At 46.8% G+C, this 21,149-nt stretch overlaps 1 protein-coding gene across 6 annotated transcripts in view; it reads right to left on the reverse strand.

Annotated features, from left to right (window-relative positions):
- Positions 1–21,149, reverse strand: part of Tenm2 (teneurin transmembrane protein 2) — an 892,009-nt gene that overhangs the window by 143,271 nt on the left and 727,589 nt on the right. For all 6 annotated transcript variants that reach the window (XM_071612002.1, XM_071612001.1, XM_027938624.2 and 3 more), the window contains one exon: positions 7,785–7,980. In XM_071612002.1, the coding sequence (XP_071468103.1) occupies positions 7,785–7,980 (196 nt within the window). The remainder of the gene's footprint in view (positions 1–7,784; positions 7,981–21,149) is intronic.

Here is a 21,149-nt window from a genome sequence, read left to right on the forward strand (position 1 = left end):
TGTGGAAATATATTTTAATATGAAAGGTTAAAGGAGAAAGAAATGTTTCTAGATGAGATAATCTCTGTGGTAAAGTAAAAAGTTGTAAAATGCCATTTAAAAAGATTTTGAGGAAACTAGACTTACTTTAAAAGCTTGAGAAAGGAAGAAAGAAGAAAAAGGTATTTGTACATGGCAGATTGAGACAAAGCTTCTCAATGGAGTTAAAAAAAAAAAAGCCTTTGGTTGAAGGGCAGCCATGTAAACTAACATTAAAGAGATTTAAACAGAATCTAAGCCTCGTTTAAAAGAGTGAAGTTGTAGGTGGTGAAAAAGTACATTTAAAAGTACAGTATAGATGATAATTGGAAGGCTTTAAAAGGTTAAATTGAAGGTGGTTAAAATGCCTTCATGATGGAGGAAAGAAGCTTAGTTAATCTTAAAGGCATTGCTTAAAAAATGGGAAGATAATAGGATAAAAGATATTTAGATAAAGAAGATTAAAAATTTAAAGTGAAAAACTTTAAAGACAGAAGTATAGAAAGTTAAAAAGAAAAAAGATAAAGAAGATGTAAAAAGATAGAAAAGATGTAGGAAGACAAGAATTTTAAACCCACAAAATAGGAAAAAAAAAAACTAGGAGGAAAATAAGCAACTAAGGGTAAAAATACAAACCTTAGAAAAAAAAAAAACTAGAAGATAGAAATAAGATAGAAAATGGTTGAAAATGTCAAGTAAGGTATTACACAGATAGAAAATGCAAAAAGCTAAGACAACTATTAGATACAGACATACTTATTAAAGCAAAAAGAGGGAATTGGAAAGGGGTATATATCCCCCATAGATAAACTTAAAATAACCCTTTTTACTCTAAACTTTTAAAATTTGGATTCATCAGGACTTAGTGCTGCGGAAAGACATGTGTATCCAAAAAAATGTACATAAGCCTAAGGTACTTTGGAAAGATATTCTAACAGGACAATGGAAAGGTCCTGACCCAGTGATTGTCTGGAGTCGGGGGTCTGTTTGTGTTTTTCCACAGGGAGAACAGCAGCCCATTTGGATTCCGGAAAGATTAACTAAAACAGTCTCTACAGATTGAAAAGAAGATGATTTGACTCAAATCCATAACAGCTGATATCCAGAACTCCAGCTTGGCCATTCTTACATCTGCGACAGTGATTAACCAGGATGCTTTTTTCAATAGCTATTTTATTATTGCATTTTTCCACATCATAAGGTTCTATTTTTATTTTTTGAGCTCATACAAACCTAGGTTAATGTTTTTCTGATCAGTTTTATTTTTTGACTGTGGAGTTTTTAAACATTGCAATGGAGATTTCACCTAGGTAAAGCTACAAGGCCTTTACTATTTTCTTATGTGTTGTACGTTTGTGTACACTCTTGTGTTTTGTGTTGTATGTCTGTATGTGCGTATGTCCATATTTCTTATATGAGGAGCGCTCATGAAAAAATGGATCCGAATTATTATTTTTTTTATTCACGTGATTTAAATGGTTTAATTTAAATTAGGTAAACAGCTGTTAAGGATTGTTTTTAAAGGTGGTTAACAGATCTGTTTGTTTACTAGTTTAAATTAGGTAAAAGGCTGTTAAGGATTGTTTTTAAAGTAGGTTAACAGATCTGTTTGTTTACTTTCACCTTTCCTTTTCATTATATTTAATAATTCTTTTCAGGATAATGTCTCTTTAGCATCATTGCCAGAATTCCTATCTCCATCCCAGTGCCAGTGAAGAACTCAACAAGTAATGATCAATCAAAGAGTCAACTTACTTTGGGAGGAAACGGATTTTGGGAGGAAATGGACATATTGATAGATTCCTCTGCTTTGAACTGCTTGCAGAACTTGCCTGGACTATGTAACTATCGTTTGGTGCAGCGAATTGTGTTAATGCTGGCATATCTTTGCTGATGGTGTCACTAGTGATGCAATTTTTATTTCCTTGCCAGCGCACCCCATGTTAATTGTGGTAGTGCTGACATATCTTTGCTGATGGTGTCACCAGTGATGCAATTTTTTCCCAAGGAGCCGTCAATTGGCTTGGTGTCGTGGCATTTCTGTATCCTCCTCCCTTCTGCTAGTGATGGTCTAAAATTTGGGGGCCAATGGCTTATGCTGGACCGGTAGTCAGTGACGGGTATGATCCAATTGCAGTGGTATCAACCTAAGACAGGAGGCTGACGCCTAATTTGGGGGCCAACAGAGGTGAGGCAAAGAACCTCACCCCCCCACTGGTGCATAGACCTATCCACAAGTATGGCTGTATGCTGGACCGGTAGTCAGTGACGGGTATGATTCAATTGCAGTGGTATCAACCTAAGACAGGAGGCTGACGCCTAAAGGTCAGTTTTCCGATGACGGGTAAGAACCATATGTTGAATTGGACAACCTAACAGGCACGGTCCTTAAGCCACATTGCTTGTTGTTTAATTAATCAGAAGGGGGGAGATGCTGGGAGCCATTAGCCAAGTAGGTATGACAATTTCCTTGCCAGCGTACCCCATGTTGCTGACATGTTGCAGCGACATTGAATGTAGGTGACCTTGCTCAAGGACCAAGGCAGATTAGGGTGTTCCCGGTTTTAAGATAAATCGTGTTTAGGGCGTTCCCAGTTTAGGTTCCAGGTTTAAGGTTTAAGATTATTCCTCCTGGGAATAGGGCGTATCCTGCTGCCTGAGTTCCCCTTGAGTTCTCACGTGATTCAGACAGTATATTTTGGGAGACAGAAGCCCAGTGGAGGTGGATTTGGGCAGAGAAGGTGGATTTGGGCAGAGAACGTGGACTTCCCCAGAACGTGATTGTAGACGGCTGGTGTGAGTTCGGGAATAAAGAGTTGCTGTTTGAATCTACAAGCTGTGTGGTGGCTCGTGATTGTGTGCCCAGCCAGACTGCGGCAAGCCACTAGGTCCTAAGTGTGACATTGCACAACCCTGGGAGATTTGGGGACACTGGCGTGGTGACTGGGTATGAAGAAACGTAAAGTCTTAATTGTTCCTAATGGAGTCACTGAGAGTGGTAAGGATGTGTTTCCTTTCAGCCTAATTTCCCACTATTCTTGTTCTGGACTGAGAAATCAAACCATGCGACTTTGCCTTCTTTTAACGGTGTTTCTCTTTCCAGCTTTGTTCTTCCAGAACCTGGATGTAGCTTGTTTCTGGCACTCTGAGGAGAACTCAGTGAGTGCATGGGTGGGTTTTTCAGAATCAAGCAAAAGACTAAAAGCTCCATCAATCCAGTTTCCTTGATGTCTAACAATGAATATTCTGGGCTGAAACACTCTTTAAAGGTGGGCCAGGAAACACCTGAGGGGCCACCTATGTGGCTTGTGTGTTTCATGTACTCGTCATTCACTCAAAGAGCATCGGGTGCTTTGGTGGATCTAAAATCAGCCTTTTCATGTGGTGTTGGGGGACAGCTGTCTCTGGGGTGCTCCCATTTCTGAAGGTCTTGGGAGCAGGGACACTGACTTCTGGGCTATTCAGAAATGCCTTTTCAAGGCTGTCTGTGTAGGGCTCAGCCTTGGGGGAGAGGAAGTGTCTCTCTCCAAAGTAAAGGGGGGTTTATTTACTATCAAGCATAATAGAGACAAGGTCTCCCCCAGAGCATGGTTAGGAAGCAGGCTTATTCTTGAAGTAAGATCTCAGACTTGTCATGGTTCTTGATCTAGGGTTCCACCTATTAACTAAAGACCTACGATGTACCAGAACTGGAGATGCTATGGTGAATGAGACATGGTCTCTGCTCTCAGACCTTTCTAGTATCATAGAGAATACAAGCTAAAAAAAAAAAAAAAAAAAAAAAAACCCATTGAGTCAAACAAGTAACAATGGTAAGAAATGCTTTGAAGAGAACAGGATATTGGAATGGGGATAAGAGGTAGAAGCCATGAGGACAACTTGGCTATACTGCAGGCCACTGGGACCATGGGGAACAGCCGAAAGTGTTAAACAGAGACAATATCCAGCTTGCATGTTTCGAGGTCCTTGCTGCAGGAGGTACTGAGTGCTTCTCACTGAGCATGTGCGTCTGGGTGTGGTTTGGTGGAAATGGACCCTTCTGAGGCCAGTGCTCTTGGATCTCCAAATTTACATCTGCAGCAACAGAGCACGGAGGACCCTCCTTGCCACCAAAGTCCCGGGTACAGTACCACAGGCGTGCCATGCTCGCCAATTGTCTGGAAGTCCTTGCTTGTGGGCATGGACTTCCATCTCAGCTTAGAGGCCACTCAGCTCCTGGCTGTCCTCCTACCTCACTTTCCTCAGCCTAGGTTTTTGTACTGCTTGTTCCTGTAACTGCCTTTTGACATACTGAGATCCCCAGGGAAAAGACCAGATCTGAATTGCTGAGGTACTCTTAATGCCTGGTATATAGTAGGTGCTGAGGTATTCTTCTGCCTGGTATACAGTAGGTCCTTGTGTGTGCACAAGAGGAAGACAATCCCAAACAAGCAAAAACTGCCGAGGAGTGTATCTATCAGTTAAGTCTCCCAAGGTCTTATACTGAAAGCACTTGGGCAGGTTTTGCAGGAATAAAAGCATCATGTGGTTCTGCTAAAGCATAAAAGAGCCCATCCTGCTTGGGGCCCCTTTGTCCCCTCTGGGCTGTCACTGAGATATTATCTGTTTTCCTGGGTGTCAACTTGGTTCAAGTTGTTGTAAGGAGGAACTGGCAGGAGGCGTGGGCAGGCCCAGGAAGTCAGCACACAGAGCGGGGGGTGCCAGGGCCTGCCTGGCTTCCAGAATGCTGCTGTCGTCCCGAGAGGATGCTCATTTCTGAAGGCAGACGGCTTCTCTGCAGAACACATCACAGACTCCTGAGTCAAAGGTATATTTAGCGTGATCGCTGGTTGACACCCGTCTAACACTTTCCCTTCTGTTTCCCATCGCAGGGCTGCCGCCATCCTGGCTGCTCTTGATGGAGAATGTTCTGATGATAGGTATGCGGGGAAGAGCCTCGAACTAGGTAAAACACTGTTCTTTCCCTGCATTTCAGGCCAATTGCTATCATTGCTCTATCAAGATACCTGCCCGACTATTAGGCCGATTACCTTTGACTCTCCCTATGCTCTAGTGGGCGAGAGAGATCCTCCGGAGAGGGGAGAACTGCTCTTCCCAGCTCTGACAGGCGCAAGGGTAATACCTGGGGCAGGGGCCCTCAGCAGCACTGAGTCTGGTGAAGGGACAGGAGGGCAGAGCCACCTCCAGTTCACCTGGGCCCTGACACTTGCTGCCCAGGGGGAAAGGGACACATTTAACTAGAATTCAAGGCTGGTTAGGGACTGAGAGCACAGCTCTGCAGAGTCTAAATGGGGACTTCACCTCTGACGGGCTACTTGTGACCTCAGGTGAGTCCTAGAAGTCCTCCAGCTTTGGTGTCCTGTCCTGATTGCTGGAAGGGAAGGGGACAGCCATGGCACCTGCTGCACGTGGCTCTCCAGGGCCCAACTGAGCTGATGGGCACCAAACACAGCATGCAGAGGCTGCCAGAGGGCCACACTCTAGTGGCGGTCCTACTAGCCGCTTCGCTGGGTCCTCAGAAATCCAGCAGCACCAGCTGCATGCAGCACGACATGAGCGCTGCTGCAAACATGTCAAGGCTCCCGAGTTTAAACACAAGGTGACACAGGAAGTCATGTCTCGTCATGTTCTTAAACTAAAGACTTAAAAAAATCTCAACATCTCAAACTAGATCTCAATTTGTTGCTCGTTTCTTCCTTCTGAGTCGCTACAGCTTTGATGCTTCTCCCTTGCCTCAACCTGGAGGAGCTGCTTCTCCAACCGCTTTCGTGATAACTGAGTTATGACATGACTTTAGAGCAGGGCCAGGCTTTTTCCTGTAAAGGGACAGATAGTAAGGATGTCGGCTTCGTGGGCCATATGGTCTCTGTTGCAACTACTCAACTCCGCCGCTACAGTGGGAAAGCTGCCACTGACAATATGTAAACAGACGAACGTGGCTGTGTTCCAATAAAACTTTATTTATAAAAGCAGGCAGTGGGCCAGATGGGGCCCCTGGGCTATACTGTGCCAACTCCTACTTCAGAGCATGTGGATAGCCTCAGTAGGGCTGATCTGTCCCTAACAGAGGGAACAAGGATCAGCCTCTACCTATGGTCAACACTAAAATTCTCTGTGATGTTATACAATTCTCAAGTGGCTGCCTCAATTTCAGGTTGGATTATGCAGATCTTTCAAGAATCATAAAACCCCTTGGAAAAATCCATGGGGCTGATAGAGAAGCTCTTAAAATGCAGTCAGTATAAAAACAGCTGTATAACATATCGTTTTAAAATAAAATGGTGGCTTGCTTTGCCAGATGAGGTGGTACACACCTGTTAGGTCCAGCTACTCAGGAGACTGAGGCAGAAGGATCACAAGTTTGAGGTCAGCCTCAGAAACATAGCAATCCCCTGTCTTGAAATAAAAAATACAAAGGACTAGGGATGTAGCTCAGTGGTAGAGCACCCCAGACTCCATCCCCAGTAAGGCAAAAATAACAACCCCTACACCCTCACCCCTGGCAGGGCTTGCATTCACTGACCTCCAACTCTATGCCAGCCCCTGCCTTTCCTGAATGTGGCCACCACCTTTCCACAGATGAAGACACCTAGGCTCAGGGAGCTCAGCCACTTGCCCAGTTAGAGGTGGGATTTAGTCCTGCAGTTGTGAGATCTTTCCTTATGAAATCACTCCATCTAGGCTTCTCCAAGAAGCTTGAGAGCCATGTTTAAAAGTTACGATGATGCAGAAAGGCAGTGGATGAGACCCAGGGACCCATCCATTACCATAGCCTGGGGCCTTGAGGGGCTGAGTTAGCTTTTCAAACCTCAGTTCATTCTTCTGTGAAACGGGCCTAACAATTTGCCCTGATTCACACAGTTTCTACCCAGGATCAATGATCCTGATCAGAAAGAAGATTAAAACCCAATAACAAAATAACCGAAATGAAAATATCCGCAACTTCTCTGAATAGAATTGGTAATTTGCAATTGAACTTTGTGAATTTGTGAGCTAAAGTCCTTAGGACTTATGTGCATAAAGAAGAGGAAATTTAGAATAAAATCCTGTCTTTTCTCTTGATAGCTAATAAAAAGCGGGGCTAAAACACACCAAACATGACAAGAGCTTAATTAAAGTGAGGATTTTTCAACTGTTGGCATTTTAAGGACTTCTCTGCTGGCCCTATGGATTTTTCCAAGGGGCTCCATGATTCTTGAAAGATCTGTGTAATTAAGATTTGCCTACTAGGGAATAAAGACATTTTTTTTTAAAGTCTATATTCTTTCTCTGATTTAGTTTTAAGTTTTTAAAACTCTTTTTATTTGGGGGCATTCTCAGTTTCTAAGAGAAGTTCTGAGCTGATGTGAATGGTGACTGTTTATTGCCTCTACTCTGGGCTTAGAGACGTATGCACATCTCCATTTTCTGTAATCCTGATGACAGCCCTCTGGGGTGGGCGCCAGTGTGCGCTCTGCTTTACCTGAGGGGAAACACAGGCTTACTCCTTGCACTGATTTGCCTAGGTTGTGTGGATGTCTTTGACCCAGGACCTCTGACCAAACTCTTAACCCCACCCCTGGCCCCTTTGGCATGGTTTCAGCAGCGCGTGTGTCTCATCAGAGCTTGGTTAGGGGACAATGTCATGAATGTCATATGAACATCACATTATGATCCTGATGGTGGTTCCAGTGAGACCTCACTACATGGGGACTCTGGGAAGCTGCGTCTTCCGCGGAGAAGCCATCCATCCCTTTGTGCACTGCATCCCAGAGACCCGCACCTACCTAAGACCACTGTGTTGAAGGAGACCATCTCCTTGTCTTTGCCGTCATTGTAGAAGGCCAGGTGCCACAGGCCCACGTCCAGGTACTGCACAAACACAGCTTCGTTTTGGACCAGGGTCTGAATGCTCCGGCGCTCTCTGGGTGACTCCACGACGCTCCACTTCTCCTTCCCGTCCAGTCGCTCCATGAAGTCATACTGCGGAGGAGAGGAAGCACCCCGGGGTGAATGGTGGTGCAGACCCGTCCCATGACCCGCATCTCCCCTCCCACCCATTCCTTGGCTGAGATATCCTTTTTAGTAAGTTTCATTATGAGTTCATACAGTAAAACAAGCCACACAATTTGTAACAGTAATAACAGCCCCTGTTTATTATGCTTATGGTGACCGTGGCTTGTTTTATGACCATGGCTGAAATCTCTGGCCTGTAGCTTGGAAATACATAAAACTTCAATGTTTTCTTTTCTTTCTTTCTTTTTTTCACTTTTTTGGGTGTGTGTTTGTTTATGTGTCTGTGAGATATGGGTTGTTGCTCCAGACCCCACTGGGATGCTATATAATTCATAGTTTATGCCAAGTAAAACTTTTCTATAGTTCTCCAAATTCTGAATTCCAAGTGCATCTTGTTCCCCAGGAGTTTCAGATAAGGAATTATACACCTGTTACCAGCTATTCTTTGGTGATCATTTACAGGGAGAAGACAGAACAGTAAAGTGACTGGGAATGAGGACCCTGAAGCCAGACTGCCTGGGAGAAATTTTGGCTGGGACATTAATTTTAGCTGTCAGTGCCTCAGTTTCTCCATTTACAAAACTGTGAAAATAATAGTATCTATGTACAGGGTTGTGAGAATTAATATAACACTTAGAACAGTGTCTGGCACACACAAAACCCCCCTCAAAATATATGTTAGTCATCATCACTATAATCATTTTTTTTTTCAATTCTTACTATCTTGGTTCTATTTATATCCATGTGTATGTAGATATAAACTTTTGTGTAGAGCTGGGGATTGAACCCAGGGCTTTGCACATGCCAAGCAAGTGCTGTACCACTGAGCTACATCCCCAGCCTGTATCCATATTTTATGACTAAGAAAATCTCAGAAGTCAAGCAACTGGTCACATAGTCACAAGACTTGGACAGAGATCTGTTTGACCGTAATATCCATGCCCCGATAGCGCCTAGATATACCAGAGATTAAATGTGGAAACCAGGTTCGGAGCTGGATGTGATCAAGTGAGAGACAGAGTGGTCAGCTAAAGCTACTAGGGATGGGAGGATGACGAGAACAAATGTTACCTGAGAGTCCTGTTCTAAATAGCAGGTAGAATATTACGAGGCAAGTGGGAGCCACTGAAGAGTCCTGAGCAGCCCTGATGTAATGTTCTCAGGGGTTAGTTGTGCAGATGGGTATGAGGTGTTCTGCAGGGGAGAAAGAGCGAGTCCACGCAGCAATGGACTCATCCTGAAAACTCTTTCAGCACTGTGTGGAAAAGCAGCTGGTACTGTGCCTTCCAGAGCGCATTCCAAGGGGAGGTCTTTAGCAGATAGAAACCACCACTGTAAGCCTGCGCTCTCTCCTGGCTTTGCCCAATTGGAAGGGTTTTCACAGGTGGCAGACATCAGCTGTACCCCCTTCACCAACTTCACAGAACCCAGCTCCAGGAGCCTTCTGGTGTGGGGGCCCCATTACCAGGATTGCCAGCTTTTCCATCTGAAATGTGATCATTGAAAACAAAAGACTTTCTAATCTCCAGCACAAAGGTTTTGCCATCAGACAGACCAGGGTTTGAATTCTGTCTCTGCCACTTGCTACTGTTTGACTTGAATCTATTGTTACTCTCTGTCTGGTTTTCCTACTGGGGTACAACAGCCCCTGACTTTCAGGGCTGTCGTGAGCTACAGCTTAGGGTAGGGCCTGGGAGATTATAAGCATTCTTTTTAAGTACCTAGTGACTATGAGTCACCTGCTCGCAAATCAGAATGATCACAGAAGAGCAGAGCGGGCTTCCATTTTAACACGTGCAGATGGCCAGTGCCCAGGAAGAGGACATTCGTCCCATATTTCAGGAAATAAGTGTTTGTGTTTGGCTTCCTTCTACCCCGCATTCCATTGGTCACCGCTGTCCTTAAGGGCTAAAATAAATGATGGGAAAGGATATGACAAACCGTTGCTGTTTTCCAAGACCTTTGTAACCAAAGCATTTGTTCCTTAGCAACCTCGTAAATGTCCAACTACAAAGACCCACGTCTACAAATTGCTGTCAGCCAGAGGAATGACTGTAACTTCCTTGGTGCCGAGGTGAGAAGAATAGACTTCATTTGGGGTCCAAGTGATCACCCCCATGAGGAAGAGTTGGGGAAGGTGATTACTTGTGCGGGGCCATTGCTCATTACTAATTTGGGCATCCGTCATCTTTTGCCCATCTGCCGACCAGCCAAGGGACTCTCGGCAGTGGCTTGGGACTAGTGGTGGTGCTCGCTGTCCAACCAATCAAACTGCTCTGGGAAAAGGCATTTTTTTTCAGAGGAGAGGGAGGACATCTATTGTGGCTGCCCCTCAGAGTCCTTCTGCAGAAGCTTGGAGGGCAGCCTCCATTTAAGCAGGAACCTGCCAGCCACGGCTCTCAAATAAGGTACTGGATGGGAGGGCGGGGCACGATCAGACTCTGATGGGGCTCAATCCTGTGTCCCTTTACTGCACCTTATTTTTCTCAAGCTCTTGTCACCCCCCTAAATGTCTTTAAGTCACTGTGGGGCCAGTGAGACATGTGTAAACTGCAGGTGCGGGATGTGTGGCGTAGGGAGTGACTAAGAGAAAGGACTTCAGAGACGTCGTGCCTGGGTGAGAGTCTGAGCTCCGCCACCTCCTTCCTGGGGTGCTGCACATGCGGTTTAGATTCACTGTGCCTCCACTGCCTGGGCTTTAAAATGGGGATAGTGACAGTATCCACACAAGAACGTCACAGTGAGGATGGAATGAGCCTCTGCCTACAAGGTGCTTGAATAGCACGTGCTTTGTACATGGTGAGCATGCCTCATTAGCATCCTCTGCTGGGTCAAGTGCACCTGGAGCAGAATCTGACCAATAAGCATTTGTTAAATATCCAATGAGTGAAATAACAAATTTGTAAAGGAAGTCCATGGAAAGGGACCAGAATTGCACTGAGGGCTTCTCTTCTCATAACCATCACCATCACTTCTTTCTTCTGAAGTGCTGTCTTGAACAGGAGAGGGAGGGGTGGAGTTACTGTCGTTGAACCTGGAATGCCGTGCCACCCCGGGATCCGTGATGTCACCCTGTGGTTCTGAAGGAGATGCTTTCTCTGTCCCTTCTTGCCTCGTTCCCTCCCTCCTCTGACACCAGCTTAGGGACCTCTGTGGTAGAGACTGCTGGTTGTTGCCAACATCAGGATGTTCCTCCCCAGCCCGTTTGCAGTCAGGTGGGGGTATGTACCCATTCTGGACAAATGGGGCATAGTGTGGCTCGTCCTCCACTTCTAGATCCTGCCATCCAATGTCCTGTGCAATCTCCCTCGTGCTCTTCCTCTGTTCCCATCTACCCTGGAAGGTGCCAGGGAACCTTTAAAGCCCCTGTTCTTGTGGCAGAACCACAAGATAGGAATGCCCTGGATACTAGAATGACTCTTGGAGGAGAGTCCGAAATTGCATCGTGAGCAATCAATACACGTTTACTAGAGGAAGCCACTGAAACGATGCGGTGTGTTACTTGGCAGAGTTTTCAGAGATTTCCTGACTCCAGGCTTTCTTCCTCCCTAGTTCACTACCCAAGATCATAGCCGGTCCCTGCATATCTTCCACTTCTTATCAGGCAGGAGGGGAGGGGTCACCAGGAAAAACGGGCAGCATCTTCTGTTGGCGAAATTCCAACTCCATCCAGCACATATAGGGTGTCTCATTATCCTGGTTCACCCAGGAGGGTTGCAGTTGGCCCAGGTGGGTGTGCCTTTTAGTCCCAAAGCTGCTGTAGAGGGGGACATGTGGTCTTGTTCCTTGTGGTTAGCACATGCCATCCAGCATGACCCATGGTGGCTATAACGTGGGAAGGGGCTGGGGTGTGGAAACACAAGGAGCATCAATCAAGCCAGCCGTGGAGACTCCTTCCAGGGTCGGGACAGCAGGACTGCAGGGAAGCCATCTGGTTCAGGGGAGCCCGTGCTCTCTAGGACCGCAGTCCTAGGCTGCCGCCTGGCAGCTTGCTTGGCGGACTGGCTGTCACTAGAAGGAGGACATTTTCCAAGAACCCAGGCCCTGGCCAGAGTTCCCTTTCCATGGTTCATCACTGGGAATCGATAACTCAGGCTGAGGACCAGGGACATCTGATTCCTCTGTTCCAGGACCCCATGATGATCCATCCAGGACACAGAGATGCTGGGGGGGGTGGGGCACGCTGTGCTTGGTGACTGAAAAGGTTGTGCCATGGCGCGCTCTATCTAATAGGTCTGCAGACACCCTGGAAGGGGATCAGAAGGCACATGACCAAATCCCAGTGGAAGGGTGTATCTGTGCCTGGGTTGCCTGCAGGGAGGACGTTTGTCTCTCAAAGCAGCTTGTGTCTCTTGCAGCCAGCCAGGGTGGGATTGCACAGTAACCCCAAATAAACACCGCTCCTCTCCCCGCAAATTCTCTTTCTCTGGCCTTTGAAAAATAACCCATGTTGGCACTCAAAGTGAGGACTGCGCCTCGGAGTCATTAGTCATACCCCAAAGTGGCACGAGAATGCAACTTTTACAAGAGCTCGAGGAGCAAGGAAATAAACCACAGCAAATATTTGACTGATCCAATTATAAATCTCTCAACTTCTTGGCAGAGACCAAGAAGGAACGGTAATTAAGATAACTTAGTGGGCTTCCAGAAGAGCTGGAGGAGAGGAGAGGTGCGTGGACCATTGAGCAGGGTCTGTCACTTTCCCAGAAGGGAAGGCATCCGCACACGGGGAGCAAGCAGCCCAGGGAGGCTTCTGGAAGCCACCCGGGTGCATACCTGCCAAAGAGGGCAAGGTTAAAGACAGACTCATTGCCCTTCAGAAAGACGTTATTGCTGGGTCCAGGACCCTGGGAGACCAGGAAAATAACTTTATTGCTATTTGGAACGTCTGCTGGCTGAGGGTTGATGGGGACTGGGAAAAGCAATAAATGGTGACATTTCCCATGGACGTCCTGCCGCTCCCCTCGCTCTACACTGGCAGCATCCCCGGCCTCTGGGGGCCTGATGTTGATTCTGCTTCAGATGGCCGGGCATCCTCAGCCATCGGTGGGGTAGGGGGTGGGCAGCATGTGTGAGCGCGGACTGCTTGAAGCCGCATTATCACGGGGTCTCTGGTTGCATCCAGTGATGGCGGGAGTGACTTTAGCCGCAGTGGGGCCTGTTCATCTCTCTCTGCCTCCAGCCAGGCCTGTGGCAAAGTGTGCCCAGCTGATTCCTCATTAAAGCTCAATACAGCTTCTTTGCTCTCTTTGAAAGGGGCTGAGTGTGAGGGGAAGGGAGAGGGAGGAGAGCAGGGCTCCAGCGGAGGCCGCTTCCCGAGCAGGGTCTTGCTGTCTTTCTGGGGACTGTTGAGCTCTGACTCGCAGCATCCGAGTTCCTTAACTAGAGGCGACTGGTTCGGCTGTGGGCACTGCTGGGGCTATTGTGACAAGGAGCCCTTAAGCATCCAGACAGGAAGCAGCCCCTGCCTTTCACAGCTACTCTGGTTACTGTGCCAGACCCGGCAGGTAAGGATCAAGCCCAGGAGAGACAGAGGCGAACCAAATAGGGTTCCTTAAAATCAGGAGCGGGGTAGAATTTATCCACAAGGGTGGAATTCTTGATTCTTTCAATATAGGTCCTCTGGCACCGGTGGAAAAGTCACTGTTAAAAATACGAAGCGCTGGATTATTTTGGCTAGTGTGTTACGTGCCAGGTGAAATGGAAAACGCCCATGTGTGTTATCTCACTCCATCTCCGGAAAGCCCTGGTCTCCTTCCTGTGTCTCAGGGACCACGAGGGAAGCGAAAGGTGCCCCCAGTGCCACTGAGCATGGCTGGCAGCCACACTAGAACCTGAAGTTGGATCTGCACGCGTGGTAGCAACCACGGGAGATCGCTCCAAGTTTTCCAAGGAGCTGGCTGTGGCTGCCAGCCTCTCTGGTGGCTGGCCTGTTTTCTGAGTCCCTTCAAGATGCCACTGAGTGGAGAACAGGGAGGAAGGCAGAGCGCAGAAGTGCTAGGGGCAGGCTTGGCCCACACAGGCTGGCAACCTGAAGATGGGGGATGTCTTGCTGGAGCAGTCACAAAGGCTGCCTGGAAAGGTCTGGTGGTTTTGCTGGGTATTGGCCATTCCTGTCTGAAAGCTGCTCTGAGAGCCAGCCCCTGCCCGGCTCTCTCAGGACCTCCCTCCCTGTGTTCCAGCCACACTGCTCTGCTCCTGGTTCTTGGAGCTGCCAACTTATCCAGCCTCGGGGCCTTTGCACCAGCCATTCCCTTGGCCTGGCCTGTCTTTCTCCTGATCTCACAGCTGTCTGCTTCCTATCATCCTGCACTGGCCTAAACTTTCTGTCTGTATTGCCTCTGAGTTTCCATCCTCAGAAAAAAACTAATCACTCTGAAAAAGCTTGCTATTTATCTACTAATTTATAGTCCATTTCCCTCCTGTTGGATATGTACTCCTGGAGAGAGACACTAGCCTGTTTTATTCAACACAGTGTCCCTAGTGCCCTGAACTGTGCCTGGAATACAGTGGGTGCTCACTGAGGATCTTGACAGATTGGCTAGAAAAGACTTAGACCCAACCAATTAGACATTTGCCATAAAGTCTACACCGACATGGTGACTCTTGGTACTACAACTCCTTGGAGGACAAAGCCCTTCTGAGAAGTGTGTTTTGGGGGCTGGGGGTGTTGTTCAGTGGTAGAGAGCTTGCCCAGAATGCATGAGGCCCTGGGTTTCATCCCTAGCACCTTCACGCAAAAAGGATTTTAGGGAATTTTAGGAAACACTGTTGAGTTTCCCTTGTTTTTGTTCATTAATGCTCAGATGAGACGATGGATGAACATTTAACGAGGCCAGGCTCTGTGCTAAGGGATTCCCATGGACTCTCCTATTTAATGTTCATAAAACTCTACTGAATACAAATTAACCCCGCTTCATATATGGGGAAACTGAGGCACAGAGGTGGTATGGCTTGCAGAAAAGTTAATAAGTGGAGGATCTTCAGAAACTGCACCTTTAGCCCAGGGTAGTGGAGGTCAGTCAGCGTGCCCGGTCAACAGGGTCAGGCCGGGGTGTCCCTGGTCTCTCTCGTTTGCATGAGCATGTGTGTGAGAATGGTCTGTATGTACAGATTCACCTGGTGATTTCTAAACTGGGGTTCAGAGAAAAGAAAGACCTGAAGCACATCCCTGATTCTTGCTTTTGTTTATGTCGTGGGTGTAAAAACAGTCATTCATTCAGCAGACCTCGAGCTCCCACTTAGTGTCAGCACCAGGGATATGACATGGACAAGGCTTCTGTCCTCTGGACCTGATGGTACTAAGGGAGAGGATAACATCAGGGAGTGACGAGGGCCGTGAATAAGAAATAGAGCAAATTGGACCACCCGAAAGTCCATCAGCAGGATGGAGGACAGAGAAGTATAGTACAGGGTCCCTCCTTGTCTGCCCTTTGACTTTCTGTTGGTTCAGCTGTAGGCTGGAAACATTAAAATTTCTCTTGATTCTTTCCAGACAGTGAGACCACATTCATATCACTTTTATTACAGCATATTGTTATAATTATTCTAGTTTATTAGTAGTTATTGCTATTCACCTCTTATCATGCCTCATTCACAAATTAAACTGCATCATAGGTATGTGACTCCAGCACAGGCTTGGCATCTAGGTGCTTAATAAATACTTGTTGAATGGATGAAGAGTTGGTAATTATTTAAAATAATCTCCAATGTCCCCTTTGTGGATGCAACATAGGGATTAAGATTAAATAATGAGCTTTAGGGATTGATAGGAATATATGTGGAATACCACATTGTAAGTAGCAAATCTTTGTTTTGGGGACTGTGGAACATTGGATAGGATTTAAATGAAGTTTTTTTAAAAAAAATCAGGGCTGGGGTTGTGGCTCAAGTGGTAGCGCCCGTGCCTAGCTTGTGTGAGGCACTGGGTTCGATTCTCAGCACCACCATGTAAAAATAAAATAAAGATATTGTGTCTACCTAAAACTAAAAAATAAATATTAAAAAAAAAATCAAACACCTGCTTGACCATAGGTGTGTATGTACAGGAAAAAAATCCATATACATAGGGCTCAGTTCTCTAGAGACTTCAGACATCCAGTGGGGGTCTTGGAACATTTGCCTTGTGGAGCAGGGGACCAGGGGACCTGTGTATATCCACCCCACTGGAGATCTACGCAGTAAGAACAGAAATGAGCCACGGGGACACATCCCTTTGAGGGAATCTCACCCACATCTTCTAAGTGAAAGAAGCCAGACAGAAGAGCACATAACTCCCAGAATAGATATGCCACGAGACATGCATCTAGTTTCCAGCTGCAGAGCACCAAGGTGCAGATGCGCAGTGGCCAGGGTGCGGGCAAGGCGTGGCCAGAGCTGGGGCGGGGCCTTAGGGGCGTGGCTGGAGATGGGGTGGGGCCCTTAGGGGCGTGGCCATGCTCTGCATCAAGACTGGTGCTGCTGCTCAGGAGGATGAGCTTCTCACGTTTTAGAAATCAAAATATTCACTGAAAGAAATGCGTGCCTTGGGTAGTTTTAAAATTATACCTAAATAAAGCAGATTTAAGAAAAGCAAAGCACGACAAGGACATAAAGTGTGATGAAATATGCTGTTTTCTGTTCCTTTGCTAGGAAAGGGCTTGCTGGAGGGGTGAGTTTCAGGCAAAGGCCCCACAGAAGAGGGTAAAGTGCCAGGGAATATTGGTGAGGGTAAGAGCACACATCCGCTGCAGAATGCATGGGGCTCAGCTTGGATTTGAAATGATCCCCCAAAGGCCCTTGTGTTCGAGGCTTAGTCCCCAGCTTGGCACTACTGAGAGGTTGTGGAAACGTTAAGAGGGGTCTAGTGGTCTGCCTTCAGGTCTTTGGTGTGTGCCCCCAAAGGGGAAAGTAGGGCTCTTTCTCTATCGTGGGGCCTTTCCTCTCTATAAGTTGATTTGTCTCAGGTATTCCTTGCAGTAATGGAAGCTGACAAACACACAGAGGCAGGATGAGCTTGGTGTGACCCAGGGAAAGCAGGCAGGCTGATGTGGCAGGGCACAGAGTGAGGAAGAGGTTGCTGGTTACCAGACTGCAGAGGGCCCCAGCAGGACAGGTGACTGATGGCCCATCAGATATTAAATGAGCGCCTACTATGGACAAGTGCGTGGTGATCGCCGGGGATGTCCATCTAGAGCTTGCTCTCCAAGACAACTTCAGAGCTCCTTGCAGCATGATGGGAGGCCAGAGAAGGATTTTTAGAGACCGAAAGCTCTGATAGATGGTTAAGATGAAACTCAAGTTCTTTTTGTAATAACAAGAAAGCTTCTGAACTGGAGTGTTTACGGAGCCTAACCCCTATGAGGGCCCTCTGGGGTTGGCAGAGGCTTTAAAAATTTGTTGGCTGAAGATAAGCAGATTATAGGTGCTGCCAAGATGTTTCCTCCTTATGTATCAAGCCTAAAATTGTTGTTTATAAGCTCTAAGAGAGCATATTTTGTCTTTATTTTTTTTCTCCTTTTAAAAGGAATCTATTTTGAATATCTGGGATGGGGAGGGTGAGGTAGTTGGACTGAAAAATGAACAGAAAAGGATGAAGTGTCTTTAGAGAAGAATGAATGGTCACCACTACTACTACGTGTTGTACATTGCAGGTCCCTTCCTCCTCAAAGTTGTTTCAGAGTGGGATTCCTAGCAGAAATGGCAATGGGGGGGGGGGTGGGCAACAAGGCTTGAACACTGCATTTCTGGGTAGGTGGCCTTCCTGGGAATCCCTAGAGGGGCATCTGTGCTACAGCCCACCAGCCATACAAGGGCAGGGTTGGCTCTGCCTTATTCACTACTTCAGGACCTTGATCTATGGCACATACTAGGTGCTCAATTAATGCTGGAGGAGTACAATAGTGTGGCCTGTTTTTTGGCAGAATGATGTGTCTATCTGAAGAGGGGGGTCTCCCTTGAGAAATGTTAATGCTCTCACATGAAATGTCTGAGAACAGGAAGAAACCAAGGAAAACCACAGGTCCTGATGTCTTTACAGGACGGTCCCTGAAGCATGTAAAAGTGTACGAGCCTGGTTCACAAGGTGACTTTGAGCTTTATGGTGCCTGGAACATGTCAATATCCTTGCCAGGGTTGTGTATCCGGCTGTAAATCTGCACCAACTCAGTCAGGGGCACAGCCATGAAACCTCCAGAGGGCTGTCCTGCCTCAGTCACACCTGACCTGCAACAGCACGTTCAAGAGGGAAGAGCTATGACCCTGCTGGTGAGCCACGGCCAAGGAGAAGCTCTTCCTGAAAAGAAGAAGATTGCTTTGTGACGCTCCTACTCAGGATCTTCATTTGTCTTCTGCTTAGAAAAAAATCTTTGTCTCTTCCCTTCTCTTGTACCCTTCATGATTCAGCTTGGCAGCCCAATTCACATTAGCTAAACTGTGAAAGCAACCCAGATGCCCTTCAGTAGATGAATGGATAAAGAAACTGTGGTATATATACACAATGGGATATGACTCAGCATTGAAAGAGAATAAAATCATGGCATTTGCAGGTAAATGGATGAAGCTGGAGAATATCATACTAAGCGAAATAAGCCAATCCTAGAAAACTAAAGGCCAAGTGTTTTCTCTGATAAGCAGATGCTGATCCATAATGGAGCTGGGGGCGCATGGGAGGAATGGAGGAACTTTGGATTGGGCAAAGGGGACTGCAATGGAGGGGAGCGGGTATGGGGGAGTAGGGAAGATGGTCATGAAATGGATATCATTACCTGAGGCACATGTATGACTGCATGAATGGTGTGACCGCACATGGTGTACAACAAGAGAAATGAAAAGTTGTGCTCCATCTGTGTACAATGAATTGAAATGCATTCTGCTGTCATGTATAACGAACTAGGGGAAAAAAAAAAAAGATTCAGCTGGGTTGTCTCTCCTCCAGGAAGTGGCCCCTAAACCCCTCACAGGTTGGAAGTCGTGGCCTATTTGTACTCCCAAACCTCTAAGTAGCGGTAATGGCTAACGTTTGTTGGATAAGCCAGGCGTAGCTCAAATGACAAAGCATCGACTCCTATACACAGAGATAGCAGGATGCATACCGTCAGCCCTTTGCCCATCCCTGGGGAGCCGTGTTTGGCCTGGACACAGCTGAATGCAGTGCACCCAGGAGAGGCACCCCAAACCTCTGCCCTGGGGAGGGTCCAGGAATCCCTGAGCTGGAAGATCCTGAGCTTTGCCATTTCTGTTAGAGCCTAAAGGCCCAGCTCAGTGTGCACATCACTGCCTCCAGCAGAGGCCTGGCCATTCTCCTGTGCAGCCTTCGTTGCTAGGCTACCTGCCAGGGAGGTAGACCAGTTCGATTGATTGACTGATCCGTGGGGCACTTACTGTTTGCTAGGCCTCATCTTAGTTATTCTCACAACACCCTGACAAGGAATAGTCCTCATCTCACGGATGGCGAAGCATCTGGAGGGACTCACCCATAAACCCTTCAGCTGCCACACGGCAGAGGTAAGACTCAAACCCAGACCAGGCCGACGATGGGGTGTCCATTCTTATCCCCTGCCCTGTGCAGCACCTCAGGGTCCTCTTACTTGAGGGTGCCACTTGTCCAGTCCCCTTCTTCTTAAAGGAGAGCCACACCTTTGATCTGTGTCCACAGTACACACCTTGAGTGAGTATTTCTTGAGCACAGAAAGGGATTGATTTTAGATTTTTGTCTTCCCACAAGGTCACGCCCTCATCATGCTGCCTTTTGATCCATCCCAGGAGCAGGGTAAAAGGTATTGCTCCGTAGACCAAGCGAGACAAGTGGTGACCCCTGACAGCCTTACGGTCAAGGTCAGTGTAGCCAATGAGCATCTCTGGGCTTCCCAGGGATACACAATGGCTGCTGTGTCAGGAGGCTGGGAGGGGGGACGTCTTGCCTCCCAGGGCCCTGCTGATGCGATTTCTTATTTACTGCACCTTCCCATCTAATTGTCTTTAGCCGACGGTTTATCACAAATGTCACATTTGGCTCTTTGCCTTCCCGAGATCAATAGGTGGGTCTCAAGGGGGCTGGTTGGGAAAATGTATCAAATACATCACCAAGGAGAGAAGGGATGGAGGATGTGTCCTGGTGCAAAATGACCTCCCTGGCACCAGAGAGGAACAGAATCACAGGCCTGGGCTGGCCTCTCTAGAACCACAGTGGAAGCTTGCGCCGGCCTCAGTGTGGCCCTGGGCAAGCCCGAGTGTCTGCTCCCTCACCCCCAAGTGGACACACTAAAGGCCCCCCCAGCTCTGAAGAAAGGAGGATTGGCTATTTTTTTTTTTTTAAAGACTAGACTATTTTTGAAGCATTTAAAATGAGTTTGTGGAAGAATATCCAGGGTTGAAAAGATTTCCTTCTCCCTTAAGCAAAGATCCAGGGTGAACATGACACATGTGTTTGGATTCTGTATTTGTAAAAATGATTACTAGATGTGAACAGAAAACTGGAAAATAAACTAAAATGTTAGTCTTTTCTATTTTTTCCTAGCAGCACCATGTATGACTACAGAGTGACAAAAACACAAATCAAACTATCTTCTAAAAAAGCCATTGAAATTTGGTTTGTGTGGGGGCTTGGGTGATGGATACTCCGAAAAATCTGACAATGGATGCCACCATTTCTATGTGCGAGCCTGAGTCTGAGTGCTTTATAAAGGTTTTTCTCATTTGCATCTGACAGTCTTGCTATGGGCACATCGTATTGTCCCCGTTTTACAGAAGAGGTAATGAGGCACAGAGCTGTTGAGTGACTTGTCCAAGGTCACACAGCTTTGAGGGTGGTCGTCAATGAGGGCCAGGTGGTTGGGAGTGGATCGCTTCTTTATGCCCATGGTTTCCTGTGGCTAGAATAGCTCCATCAACCTCTCACAGAAGGCTTACTTAAACATCATTTAAAAAATATGTATTTAAGTATCATTAAAAAACTATAGTTAAGCCCCACACTGATTTGATTGATATCATGGCATCTAGTTATCTGAGGATATTTGGAATGAATACGAGGCCACTTAAACTTTGGCACTTAATGGATGGCAAACTGATTAGGACTTTATCTTGCAAAGGGAAACTCTGGTAATAAAAAGTTCATTTCGTCTCATACTCAGGAAGATCTGGTTATATCTGCAACAGTG

The sequence above is a fragment of the Marmota flaviventris genome, chromosome 5, assembly GCF_047511675.1.
Source record: "Marmota flaviventris isolate mMarFla1 chromosome 5, mMarFla1.hap1, whole genome shotgun sequence".
NCBI lineage: Eukaryota > Metazoa > Chordata > Mammalia > Rodentia > Sciuridae > Marmota > Marmota flaviventris.